This window comes from Perognathus longimembris, chromosome 9 (assembly GCF_023159225.1).
Source record: "Perognathus longimembris pacificus isolate PPM17 chromosome 9, ASM2315922v1, whole genome shotgun sequence".
NCBI lineage: Eukaryota > Metazoa > Chordata > Mammalia > Rodentia > Heteromyidae > Perognathus > Perognathus longimembris.
In genome coordinates, this window is record NC_063169.1 from 13,081,303 (window position 1) to 13,095,294 (window position 13,992).

Genomic DNA, 13,992 nt, shown 5'->3' on the forward strand with positions numbered 1-13,992 from the left:
TTTAGGTTAAGAGTTAAGGATTTGAATATCAGCCATTTCCTCTGGATTCCATTTTGATGAATCTTTTGGCATGTTAGAACAGAATTGAAGACTGTAGGAGTCTCCTTCTACATCATCCTGATTCTGTATATGAAATTAAAACATAGAACACTCCAGAAGGTAACAAAGATGCTTCTACAAACACTTCTGGCTGAGGAGGGAGTTAAAGCAAATCTATCTGATGAGCAAAAACATTCCATCCTTTTCTTTCATGTATTCATTTGCACCCAAGAATATTTAGAATGTACTGAGAGGATAGCCATGCCACTTTCTTAGTTCCTCTGCTGGTTATTTTGGGCTACCTCCTTTGTCGGTGTGAAAGCCTCTTCTGTACACCCAAGCTTTACCACTTCACCACTGAGCCTAAGTTATTCCCAAAGTTTTAGAAGATAGGATTTTTACCACAAGGAAAAGTCACTTTCGGAAGTGGAGCTGTTGCTCAAGTGGTAGAGAGCATTAGCCTTGAGCAAAATAAAGCCCAAGGACAGTACCCAGGACCAAGCACAAAGAAAAAAAGGGAAGGGAAAATGTCATTTTCAGTTTACCTTGAAAAAAAGTTACTGATGCAGAGGCTGGGAATATGGCCTAGTGGTGAAGTTCTTGCCTCGTATACTTGAAGCCCTGGGTTCCATTCCTCAGCACCACATATATAGAAAAGGCCGAAAGTGGCACTGTGGCTCAAGTGGCAGAGTGCTAGCCTTGAGCCAAAAGAAGCCAGGGACAGTGCTCAGGCCCTGAGTTCGAGCCCCAGGACTGGCAAAAACCAAAACACAACAAAAAAGTTATTGCTGCAGTGGTAGTCATCTTCAGTTATCGGCCACCCTCTGTGCCACACGCACAGTCCATCACTATTTATAAGGTGTCACTGCGATACAATCTGTCAACCATGGGTAATGGAAGTAAAGGGATATTAGAGCCTACTGAAGAAGCTAACAAAGATGTTTTGATTTGACTTTCTCTCTCCAGGTTTGATTTTATCCTTGATAATGTTGGTGGATCCACTGAAAAATGGGCTCTAAATTTCCTCAAGAAATGGTCGGGAGCCACCTATGTGACTTTGGTGACTCCTTTCCTCCTGAACATGGACCGACTGGGCATAGCAGATGGCATGTTGCAGACAGGATTCACCATGGGTACCAAGGCATTAAAGGTGGGAAGGACGGGTGCTTTTTTTGTGTGTGTAAGATGGAGAGCAAGCAAGCACCTTTTGTCCTCAAAATTAGTTTGCCGATTTCCTTTCTCTTCTTTTGGAATGCTGTACCTGCTGGCATAGACACGAGAGACAGGGCCTGGATTCAGATGCTGAGCCCAACTCAGTAGCTGTGTGGCCCAATATGAATTACTTAATGTCTCTGAACCCAATGGCTTTACCTATAAAATGGGGCTAATAATCTATGTATCTTGCTGCCTTTTTGTAAGTATCAAATGAGATACCATGTGAAGAACTTGGTACAATGCGTGGTACATTAAAAGCTCTTACTAAATGTTAGTCCTTATTACTGTCCATCTGATCCCCTTGCGCTCTCTTCCTGCTTATACTTGATGTCCTCTATTTCACTAATCTTAATGCATGTAGCCCCTTGTATTTAAAGGTACAAACTTTATTAGGACATCATATAGTTGCTGCTTTTATGACAGAATGAGGTTAGAACAAGTATTCCTAGACTGGGGCTTTCTGGCCTTCTGTAATCTTATCAACATTTTATTGAATTTTAGAAGGAAAATCAGCTCTAATTGTAGGGAGGCTGCAAAGGCTAATCAGCCACTAGTCCCCTACTGCATTTATATTACTTTGCCCTAACATGGCATATGTCCTGTGAGTTATAAACTCTAGTTCTTAGTGGCATTCTAGGAGTTTCCTGAACTTGATTAGTTAGATTGACTCTGTTCACAGTCCACTGTTGCCAGGGTTGTGTAGAACTGAAAGCTGAATGTACCCAGTGAGTGGTGGACCTTGGAGACTAGCACACACCTGTCTCAGGTACAAGACGGATGGCAGAACTTAGAAATCTGCTCTCGACTTAATGCCCTAGTTCATGTTCACCACAATGGGGACAAAGCCTTTTAATTTCAGTTAGAAATAGTTGGTAATTGTAGATCCCTGAATTACTGTTGAGGTGTAGAATGTATAATAGAAAAAAAATGCTTTTTAAATTAGACTCAGGAAAAAGGCAGAAAGCTCAAGGTAAAGAGTTGAGTCACTGGATCAGTTCAGCCAATCCTTCCCTTACTTGTCAGATGATAGGCACGATAATTACTTTTGGTTGCTTCTTTTCCTCTACCTCCTTCCGTCCCTCCTCTCCTTTTTTCCTTTCCCCTCTCTCTTTCTTCTTCCCTTAGGAAGGACAAAATTCATATGAAATGTGTGCGGGTAATAAGAACAAACCCAGCTTTGCATCTTGGCAGTGGAGAAAGGGATCTTAGCTGACTTTTCCCCCCTCTTCCTCTTTGAGAAGCCTAATCTTTCCTGTGCTTCAAAATATGAGTTTTTGTGTGCAAATAAGACCTCTTACAAGTAACCTTCAGCACTCTCTCCAAGAGGAAATGCTCTACTCTTGGTTTTCTTCCCCTCTCTAGTCTGTGCTCACGTCATAGTTGTGAGTGGATACAGAAAGAGTGATAGTATAGTACTGGCCAGCCTCGTACTACCCCTGGATAGTTCCTTTGGATGAACTGTGGTTGGCTAGTCATTGAGATGTTATAGAAACCTCAGCTCAGCTGAGAGGCTGAGGCATTTGAGACCAACTTGGACTGCATAGCAAGACCCTGTCCCAGAAAAATCAGAGGGGGTGGGAGGAAGAAAACCTGAATTTGCTCTTTCAATAATCGACGTAAAGAACACCAGTTACAAGTGGGCACAGCATTAGAGTTGAGCACTCTTAGTGTAAGATTTTTGCTCATCTTCATCCGGAGAAATCTTTGTCCCATAATAGGTAGTTGGTAATTGCCATTGTTGTGGGGAAAATATACAATAAATTTATACTTTTGCCTTAAAAGCTGCTTTATTTCTATCAGAGCCAGAAAAAAAAAGCCCGTTTTCTTGTGTGAGGTTTTTGTTGGCTTCTTTCTCCTGAGACAATTTGAAAATTGATTTTGTGATGCCTCTGGGCCTTTTTCAAACCATGGCGGGAGAAATCTGGCTGTCTCAGCCCCTGGTTTGTCCTAGGGAGGCAATTTGGTGTGTGACTATCCACATTATCTTTCAGGGAGGGGTTTCCTGAGCTCACTACTCATCAGCTTGGAGAGGAAGTCTGAGCTGACACACACATGTCCTGTTTACTTGTTTATTTCTTTTTTTTTATTTAATTTTTTAATTTTTTTAATTTTTTAATTTTTATTTTTTTTTGCCAGTCCTGGGGCTTGGACTCAGGGCCTGAGCCCTGTCCCTGGCTTCTTCTTGCTCAAGGCTAGCACTCTACCACTTGAGCCACAGTGCCACTTCTGGACATTTTCTGTATATGTGGTGCTGGAGAATCGAACCCAGGGCCTCATGTATACGAGGCAAGCATTCTTGCCACTAGGCCATATCCCCAGCCCCACTTGTTTATTTCTTAATCATTATGGAACACTGGTTCTGTGCCAGTCACTGTGCTCAGATGCTGGGCATAGCACTCATGTGTCAGCGTGAAATGGGAAATCTGTTTATGTATCTTAGTCATCCAGAAAAGGCCTTGCCCTGAACTTATATTTAACCAGACTTTATCCTTTTCTATTTTTGACATGTTTTGCTTTCTTCTTTTTAGCATTTCTGGCAAGGAGTCCATTATCGCTGGGCCTTTTTCATGGCTAGTGGTCTATATCTAGATGAAATTTCAGAATTGGTGGATGCTGGAAAGGTAAGTGCCTCTGGGAACCATTTACTTAGAAACTTTAAAAAACTAAGTGTTATTATAAGGGTGATATACAGAGGGGTTACAGTTACATAAGTCAGGTAAAGTGTGCATTTCTTTTTGGACAATGTCATCCCTTCCTTCACTTCCAGTTTTTCCTTCCTGTCCACCTACAAGTTGTATGGTTCATTTTCGACATAGTGTCCAGTGAGTACCATCGCTGTATTATTTTCATCCTTTGTCCCTCTATTTCTCTGCCTCCCCTTAGGCTCCCAAAGACATATAAATAAACAAAAGGGACAAAAAGAAAACAAAAACGGTGGAAAATATTTAGGAACTTCTACCATGCCTACCCTGGGAACTCTATAGGGCAGGCTTGGCCAGGTTCTATACCACCTTCCCTCGGACTGAAGAAGAACTTAAACTCTTGTTCACTCTCATTGGTTTGTAGGAAAAGAGCCCAGTCCCAGAGTTTTTTTTGTTTTCTTTTCCCAAAGATTCTGAGTTAGATGGTAGCAAAGCCGGAATCTACACTGCGTTGCAAAGGTGAGAACACAGTAAATTTCAGTGCAGCGTCTTCGGGGGCTTGCTCAATCTGAGGAGAGGCTGCCCCAGAAGTGAGTTACCTTCCAGACGAGAGGGAAACAAGTACTAAATCCCGCAGTAGCTAGATTAGGAGGTCCCTAAGGTCTCTGGACTCCCCAAGTAGTGTATAAAATCTAAGACACATGGTGCATCTGAGGTCAGAGGTGAGGGCAATGGGTGAAGTTGGTGGGGTGGGGTAGAGATGGCTGACTAATGTGCTCTGACTAAGGGCATCTATTCTGTGGGTGGTTTTTGTGGAAAGGGACTGCTGCTTAGAGAGTCTAGTCATCCCTGTTGTTTTCAGAATACCTTCCAGGGATCCTGAAGATGGAAAGGCTCCTCAGCCGCCACTTGCTTATTTGGGTTCTTACGGGATTGTTACTGCCCTGATATTCCATCATGATATTCCTGACATATCCAGAACTTATAGTCTGGTGCTGATATGTGTGATTCTATTGAGAGATTTATGGAATTATAGGATAAAAACTTGTGTACCTTAGAGACTTGTCTGAGCTCATAGATACAATGATTTTTATGTATGGATGAGAATACTGGTTCAAAGAGGAAAAGAAGGGTTAGAGACATGGCTCACGTGGTAGAGTACCAGCCAATGAGTGAAAGTGTCAGATACTGAGTTGGAATTCCAGTCTTTAAAAAAAACTTATTTTTATTGTTATTATAAAGGTGATGCACAGAGGGGTTGCAGTTATATAAGTCAGGTAATGAGTACATTTTTTGAACAATGCCACTCCTTCCTTCATTCCTACCCCCCCCAAAAAAAAAAAGAGTAGAAAAAGGGACAGGAGCATGCTTGCAGAAGTAGAAGCAGAGCTCATATCCCCTGACTTCCAGTTCAGTGCTGTGCTTTTCCTTCTCCACAACAGTTGCCTTCTTAGTGCTGAAGGCAGATTTGGGACTTGAGCTTACATTTTCTTGTCATTTTGCACTGGACAGGAAAAGAGACTAAAGTTGAGCCGGCATTGCCGTCAGGATCTGTGTCTAGACAATTGGACCCATCCCCTAGAGCCGGGCTTTCCTCAGCCGCGTGCCCCTGCTACGCTCATGCTCCTTGTTGGGCCACTTCCTCTTTCCATTTTGGCTTTAGAAAAGACTATTTTTAGGAGCTCTAGATGTCTACTTTTTGGGCACTTCAGTTTTTTAAATTCTATATAGCAAAAGAACTACATATAGAATATAGCCAGTTACTGCTTCCTTAATTTTTGATTCCAAGTCTGTGGTCTTTTTCTTGGACTTTTAGATCTTGGCATATCTTGGGTAGAGAAGGGGTTCAGCACCACGGTGACTGTGTAAGTGTCTCCTTGTGGCCTTCTCCGACATCCCACTGGGATGCTTATTTTATTGCTGGGAAGAATGAAGCAAACTCACCCAGTAAGTGTTTCTTCAGCTGGAGTTGCACGGTTAGAGAGGTCTCTGACCTCCAAAATGACAGAGCATGTCCACATGCTTCTCGTTGCTCTTTTTATTCAAAATATTATGACTTTCTCTCAACCCAGAGCTTATTATTTACCCAACAGAGATGAAAGATGACTTGTATGTATGTACCAACTTTATTTGGCAGATTTCTAGTAGAATGGTTCAAAAGGACATGCAAGATCAAAAGATGCCCCTGACTTGTCCTTAAAGGAAGATGAGTAAATAGCTATTCCCTTCCCTTTGATTGTCCTCTCTCCTATCTAGGGTGTTGGGCTTGGGATTCATTTTCACACTAAAGGGCTCTAGGTCTGTGTAAGTGGGTAGTTGACACTGGCTGTCCTGGTGAGGTCAGCCATCTTGCCATGTCCCCGTTTCCATGAGAATGTGAGTGGTCATTGCCTATATACACGGACACAGTGGATCTTATTATGGTGAAGTCAATAGCAATTTGCTCAACTGGTGAGGACATTGAAGTCTGTCAAGCTCTGGCCAAGTGCCTGATCAGTTAGCAGTCATTTGAGGAGCTATAGAGGCTTTTTTTTTTTTATTTAGTATAAAGCCATGAACCAACAGACATCTATTTCATGATTTTAGGTTAATTTTTTTCACAAGTTTCAAACCCCCAAAAGTAGGGAAAGTTATTTCAATTAAGCCTTCCTTGACTCCTGCCCCTCAGTTACTGAGACTCTGCTTGCCAAACACAACTATTACTACCCTTTTTGGTTATTCCAAAGACTGTCTTATCCAAACGTGAAAATTTTTCTTCTGTGTTCCAAACACTAGCACCTTGCTTTTTAGTAGCAGGCCTTGAACTTTATTTCACATTAGTATATAAAAGTTTTCTATGCTGGCTGCCCGTGGCTCATACCTGTAATAGCTTCCTCAGGAGACTGAGATCTGAGGATTGCAGTTCAAAGCTAACCCAGGCAGGAAAGTCAGTGAGACTCTTTAACTCAAGTCAACTACGAGAAAGTCAGAAGTGTAACTGTGGCTCAAGTGGTAGCGTGCTAGCCATAAGCAAAACACTGAGGGACAGCATCCAAGCCCTAAGTTCAAGCCCTAGGACAAGCACACATGAAAGTTTTCTTTTAGTCTTTATTTTGTAAACAACTGCATAGTATCCCCTAGTCTTCTCTGTTATTCCTTTGTACATGTGTATTTCATCATTGTAATACTTCAGTGAGAAGCTCAGTATTTGTGTTGAATACATAATTGTGAGTATATCTTTATTTCTTTATGGAAATAGAATTGCTTGAGTCAGAAGAAACCCACAATTTGTAATTTTGATAAATATCAGAATGGCTAGCTTTTGAAAATTTAGTGTCTAGAATTTCTCTGTGGCATTCCCTGTGGCCCTTCTTAAAATTTACCATTGTCTTCATTATTTCTGGAAACGCGAAGGTCTGACACTCCCACTTTGTTACTTGTCCTAATTTTGTTAGCCCGATGTGCTGCAGTAATAATGACAAAGCCTGAGACTTAATATCTACAGTAATGAGCATTGTCATTGAGTCCATAACAGCTTTGTCCCCACACTGCCTTTGCCCCCTGACAAGGTAGCATTCAGTAGATATTTTGGAATTGACAATTCTCTGCCTTTAAATAAAACCACCTTTAAATAAAACCACCCACAAGTGATGAGGGCTTCCTCACACTCCATTCCCCCTGGAGATACTGTCCAGGCATTGTATTACATGGCTGTCCGAGCAAGGGCTTGTTGTGCATAATAGAATGCCATGTTTATGTTCACTGTTCATAGTTTGAGTCAGAATTTTAAGTAGTATTTTCATTGTATCTTAGCAAGCTACACCAGTAGGCCAAAGCCAAAGATGAGGCTTTTTTAAATATCCTCTGAGCTAAGAATAGTTTATACAATTTTTAATGTTTGGTTTTAAAAAACTTTACAAAATACAGACAAACATAGACCATGTGAAGCTTGTAAAGTCTCAAATGTTTCCTGTCTGGTCCTTTATTGAAAGAGCATGTCAGTCCTTCTCTTAGGCTACTAAAATTTTTTATTGTAAAGGTTATATGTAGAGGGGTTACAGTTACATAGGTCAAGTAATGAGGACGTTTCGTTTGAACAGTGTCACCTCTTCCCTGTTTTCTTCCAGTCTTTTTCCTTCTTAACTCTCCCCCCCCACAAGTTGTATAGTAGTTCACTTTCAACATAGTGTCTAGTGAGCAGATCCACTGGTTTACCTTTTATCCCACTATTTCTTAGTGCTTAGTTAAGTATTTTTTAGTCATGTATAGAAAAGGCAGAAGAGGGGCTGGGGATATGGCCTAGTGGCAAGAGCGCTTGCCTCCTATACTTGAAGCCCTGGGTTCGATTCCCCAGTGGCGCTGTGACTCAAGTGGCAGAGTGCTAGCCTTGAGCAAAGAGAAACCAGGGACAGTGCTCAGGCTCTGAGTCCAAGGCCCAGGACTGGCAAAAAAAAAAAAAAGGGCAGAAGAAGAGCTGCTTAGCTATCAAGTAAGGAAATGACAGGCTTTTCCTACAAACGTTCCGTCTCTTTCCCTACAGCTGTTTCACACCCCCAAGATCACCCCAGATCAGTATGAAAAACCACTGTTTGAGTGAAACCAAAGGAGGATACTCTTAGGAGAGGAACACAAAGATGCAATGCCTATGTGCATCTGTTCATATAAAATAATTATCAAAATGAACTCCAGGAAATAGAAACAAGAGGGTTTTCTTTGTTAAAAAGAAAAGAAAAGAAAAACCATTGGCTGGACAGTCTCAAAAGTAGTCCACTTGTTATCAGCACCGTAAGTGAAATGGACGCCTACTGAATGAAATTGTACTTCATTCCTGTAGTTGACATTTTCTCTTAAACACAGTAAACATCTCGCCTTTTAAAAATACTACTTAACCTTTTAGAAAGTAAAAATCCGCAGCAAAAAAATTACATCCCGCTCAAGCATATGCCATTGATTAGCATAGGTTAGACACAGAAAAACCTAGTACTTTTCTGCTGTCCTTACCTCTCATCCTCACCCTGCCAGTATGTCACACCTGAATAGAACGGTCCCCAGGAAATTAAATGGCATGCTCAAAGTCACACATCCAGGTCTCTTGACCCCCTAGGGAAGTTCTGGCTATTACCTTTTACTGTCCTTAAGATTTGGGCAGTAACAGTTAAATAATAAATCTCTCATATAACCTCCATTGTTTGCTCCATTGTTCAAGCTGGATGTCAATGGCTCACGCCTGTAATCCTACCTATCCAGGAGGCTGAGACCGGAGGATCATGGGTTGAAGCCAGCCCAAGCAGAAAAGTCCCCATTGACCACTCAAAAACCCAAAGTGGTGCTGTGGCTTAAGTGGTAGAGCACTAGCCTAGAACACAAAGAGGCTCAGAGATAATGCCCAAGCCCTGAGTTCAAGCCCTACAGCCAACAAAACACAACAAATAATCATTCAAACATTACAGAGTTTGAATTCTTGGTATTTTGTCAGATCTTTATGTATTTGCTCCTTGGTTTTCAGGACTAAGCAGGTGGTAAGGCAGATTTATCACACCATAGTCATAAAAGTGACTGTTTCAAGAAAAAGTATTTTACATGTCTGATTATACATGAATGTATATGTTTCCTATTGATGTAACAGGTTATGGCAAACATGATGGCTTAAGACCACATTTATTTATTTGTTTATTTATTTGGTATTTGGGCTTGATCTCAGGGCCTGGTACTGGCAAGGCAAACTACCACTTGAGCCGTGCCTCTAGCCCCACATTTTTTCCTTATAATTCTGAAGGCCACAAGTCCAGAATGGCTGTATGCTTCCTGGAGGAAATTGGAGGAGAATCTGTTTTGTTCCTTTTCCGGCTTCTAGAGACTGCCTGTGTTTCTCATCTGAGCCTATGCCATTTTGACCTCCATTCTGCCATCTTGTCTCCTTTGACTCTCACCTTTCTGCCTCTGTCTTGTAAGGAGCCCAGGATTCCATTGGGCCCACTCAGATGATCCCTTGATCTCTCCCGTCTCAGGATCTTTACCCTAGTCACATCATTAGTGCCATTCCCATGTAGGATAATATGTTTACAGATTTGGGGAAATAGTCTGTAGAGATTTTTTTTTTAATTTTAACTACCATGATGCATAAAATACCACAAGGGGTAGGAAAGAATCTTGAAATATTTGTTGCCCTGAGGAAGGAAACTGGATGGCTAAGGATCCAATATAAAGATGATAATTTTTCTTGTTCCCTTTTTTCCCATGTATGTATTTAAGGAGTCTCGCTATGTTCCCAGGCTGACCTTGAACTCTAGATCTCAAGCAACCTACCTGCTCAGCCTCCGAGTTGTTGAGAGCACAGGCATTCCTTGCCATACGTGGCTCCTTTCTGTCTTCTCTGAGTATGTTTCGTTATGCACTTAGATTTTTCATAGTTTTTAAAGCCTTTGGTGTTGCATATTTAATGATCACAGGTATCGAAGATCCTAGTTGATCAACCAAGCTTCTTGGTTAAACAGTGACGAAGACTTCTCAAACTTTCAGTCAGCATCAGAAGAGTTCCTAGAGTTTGATTCACAACTTTCACTGAGAACCCCTTCGTATGCTGCTCGGGTCGTTGGGTATGGAGAGATGTGCTGACCACATTGAGTTAACCTGAGCAGCACTGTTCACTAGAACTTTCTGCAGCGATAGAAATGTTGTATCTGCATTGTCCAGTATGGCAGCAACTAGCCACATGTGACTGCTGAGTGGCTAGTTCAACTGGGAGGCTGGAGTTTTATTTATTGTACTTGATTCCGTTTAATTGGCCACATGTTCCTAGAGGCTACCATATGGGAACATGTAAATTCTGAAGTAGGTGATTTTCCAGACCCTCCTGTATGACCAAGCCCTAAGTTAGTAGTAGACTGTTTTCCAAGCTTGAAGTTCCATACTGTAGTTGGATTCCGCTCCATAGAAAGAATGTAAAGATAAGATTACACCCTGATGACGACTACAAAGTTAGCTTGCCCTGTATGGTAAGTTTCTTCCGATGCTTCAGAAGTATTTCCAGTGGTTTTGATTTTTGTTTTTTGAGGCTAGAGTCTGACGATAGGCTGGCTTAGAACTTATGATCCTCCTGTCTACTCCTGAGTGTTGAGCTCTTATTTGCATGACTTTTCTGAAGTTTTGCTGATACTCCTGAAATTGTTTCCATGCGGGAAATATACAAGGGGTTTCCCCCTTGCCTGGCTAGGATAAGTGCTAATGGATAAGTTCGGGATGCTTTCCAAGATGGAGACTTTACTCCCTTGGAGAGCACCTTGCCCACACCCGCCTCTGTCTCATCACCTGTCTTCAGGCTTTGACTTTTCTGGAGGCAAGAAATATTTAAGAAATAGCAAAATGAGCAAAACTTACCTCTCAATCCTTTTTCCTCTTTTCATCTTCTTCCCCTTTATGCTGACCAACTCTGAAAATACTGGGCCCGTCACAGGTCAGGGCATACCTGTCTAAGAACTGTTGCTGGGATTGTGGCCCTGATACCTGTCCACAGGTGTGCGGATTTGCACTTAGCCCAGGAGCCTTTGGTTTCTGTCCTCATACACTGCACTAACATCTGTAGCTTCTGTGCTAGTGAAGAATGGAGCCAAGGAGCTGGGGAAGAACTGGACAGACTGACACCCAAACCACACCCACACCCATTAAGTCATGGGTGTTGAGTCCAAGACTGGCTTTGCTCCTGGCAGCTCTCACTTGCGTGGCCCACCCAGCCACATGCACTTAAGCTTCCTTATCTGTCAAAACAGGCATGCTCAGCTATGTGGATTCCTTGTAGCACAGTTGGTTTGTACTTGTGGGAAGAAGAGAAATACCAGAAACCTCTCTGCTTGCTCCTGTGCCTGCCTAGGTGATGTCTTCTTCTACCAGCACACTCCTTCTTGCAGTGTTAGAAGTTTTTCGTTACCCTGACCCTCAAGGGCAGAGAAGGCTTCTGCCTGAGAGTGGCTGGCAAGCGGCAGTATTGTGAGGCCATACTGAGAGCAGTTAAGGTTCTTCCTGCCCCTGTGTAACAGAAGGGATGTCAGGCAACAGGTGCCAGATCTTGGGGCCTGACTCCATGCAGCCTTTGTTAAGAAAAGGAAGGCATCCCTAGGAGCCCCCCAGTCTGAATGAGGGGCTGTAGTGGGCACCGCCTGGTCGGCTGTGAGCCTTGGGTCTAGGTAGTGGGATGGGTGGCATTGCGCCTGCCTGCTTTATAACGGGCTCACTGTGCCTGATCCACTACAGCAGTGTCATCACATAAATGCCCCCACTTCGCTCGGAGTAACCTTTCTTTCCCCTCTCTGGATTTTAACGCTGATCCCTTTGTCTTTAACAAACAGGCACTCTGGGTCTGATGGGAGGCCATGCCTAGACACTGGCTCATTATCCACTTAATCTCCGTTTGCTGTCACATATTCAGCCAGCGGTGGCATTTGCCTGCCCGTAATTTGAAAGCCTTTTCTAAATTTTTTCATTGTCACTTACGGGACTCGCTGAATGAGTCATTCTGCCATGGTCAGCCCTCTTGGGTTCTCGGCTACAATGGGCCTGCCCAGCCAGATTAAAGCGTGCAGCCACTGCAAGTGGCCAGGTCACCCGGTCAGCAGCTGTGGCTCTGGGCAGAGCTCTGAAGTAAATGAGGCTCCCTGGCGGGGGCAGTTCCCTCCTAGAGCCTGATTCGTGGACCTGCTCGAGATTAGTGCCTTGCACTTGGTCAGCAGACACCTAGTTAGTCGTCATGGAATGGATGAGTATGTGTACCATTAAGTTCAAGACTCTGAGAATAATTAGCAGAAGGACACAGTGATTCCCACTTTAAGTGCTGGTGAACATCTCTTTGGGAGCCTAATCAAAATATACTTTTCCCCCCTCCTAGGGAGCTTGAGATAGTTATTCTTACAGGGACCCTGGATATTGCATTCTGAGCATGCGTCCAGGTGATTTGGTATCCAGTTAAATGGCATTCAGAAAGCAGTGTCCTTGGTGCTCTAAGGACAGCAATACATTTAGAAGGTTTTCCTTAATGTGGGACACAAGAAAACCTGAATGCCTTTTTTTTTTAACTAGAGAATGAGAAGGAGTTTCAACTGACAAGCCATCTCAGATGAGTTTGTAATGGCTGCAGTGTTGAGAAAGGGTCTGTGGGCATGCCTGGCATGCTGGAGTTAATGAAGTAGTGATGTCCTCCGTGGGTAGACAAGAGTGTTGGCACACATGCCAAACATCTGACATCTTGGGGGCCTGGACAGAGGGTCTATAGATCAGCCCCTCTCTTGGCACAGAGGAAGCAGGTCAGGGTGTAAGTGGTGATGCTATCACCTCGGGTAACCTTCTACTTCCTTAGTGGGTAAAGGAGGAGAGCAGCAAGTGAAAATGGAAGACTTGGCATGTGATGGTAAGAGCAGTGGCCTTAGGCCGAATCCTGACTTACTACTTAGCAATGGCTTGCTTGCTTTTGTCCCTCAAGTTTTTGTAAAATGGGAATAATGGTCATACCTACCTTAGAAGGTGGCTATGGGTTTTAATGGAGCTCTTGAGCAGTCTGTGGCACATAGCGAGGCAAGTTTGTGCCAGATGGTTTGGTTAGGGGCTTATTGTGGGTTGTACAAAAACGTCTGAGCTCTTTGGAGAAGGGGCCATTTGGAGTTGGTGGTGTTCTTCTGGTGGCTGGGCTGTGAAAGCCACACCAGGAAGCATCTGGATGTCACAAGGACATGTCTTCCTCTCGTAAAAGCAAAAGAGGCATCAACTGTATGCTTGACTTGTGCCTTCAAGTAGCCGGTCCCTCACAGTGGAGCTGTGGGGAGTGGGCCAGCAAGGTCCCCACTGCACAATGGCTGATTTCCAAACTGAAAAGGAACAGTGCAACTGGACCTAGGTATGGAGAAGAGAGGTATTACCCGAAACTTCCTCTCTGAAGAAAGTAGGCTGGAAGTTCTAGTATATGGCAGAACCCCCCCCCCCCCCCCAGCAGCACCCTAGACTTGCTGAGCTGGCTGGAGTGGCTTTCCTATCAGTTCCCTAAGCACTGCACTGCTGATTAGCATAGTCTGAGTAGCTGTAGCTAAGCCACGATCTCCAGAACGCTGTCCCAGAAGGCTCCTAGGAAACTCCT

General features: G+C 43.3%; 1 protein-coding gene across 1 annotated transcript in view; it reads left to right on the top strand.

Annotated features, from left to right (window-relative positions):
- Positions 1-13,992, top strand: part of Rtn4ip1 (reticulon 4 interacting protein 1) — a 52,677-nt gene that overhangs the window by 36,753 nt on the left and 1,932 nt on the right. The window contains exons 7-8 of the mRNA XM_048353748.1: positions 1,006-1,189; positions 3,783-3,875. Of these exons, the coding sequence (XP_048209705.1) occupies positions 1,006-1,189; positions 3,783-3,875 (277 nt within the window). The remainder of the gene's footprint in view (positions 1-1,005; positions 1,190-3,782; positions 3,876-13,992) is intronic.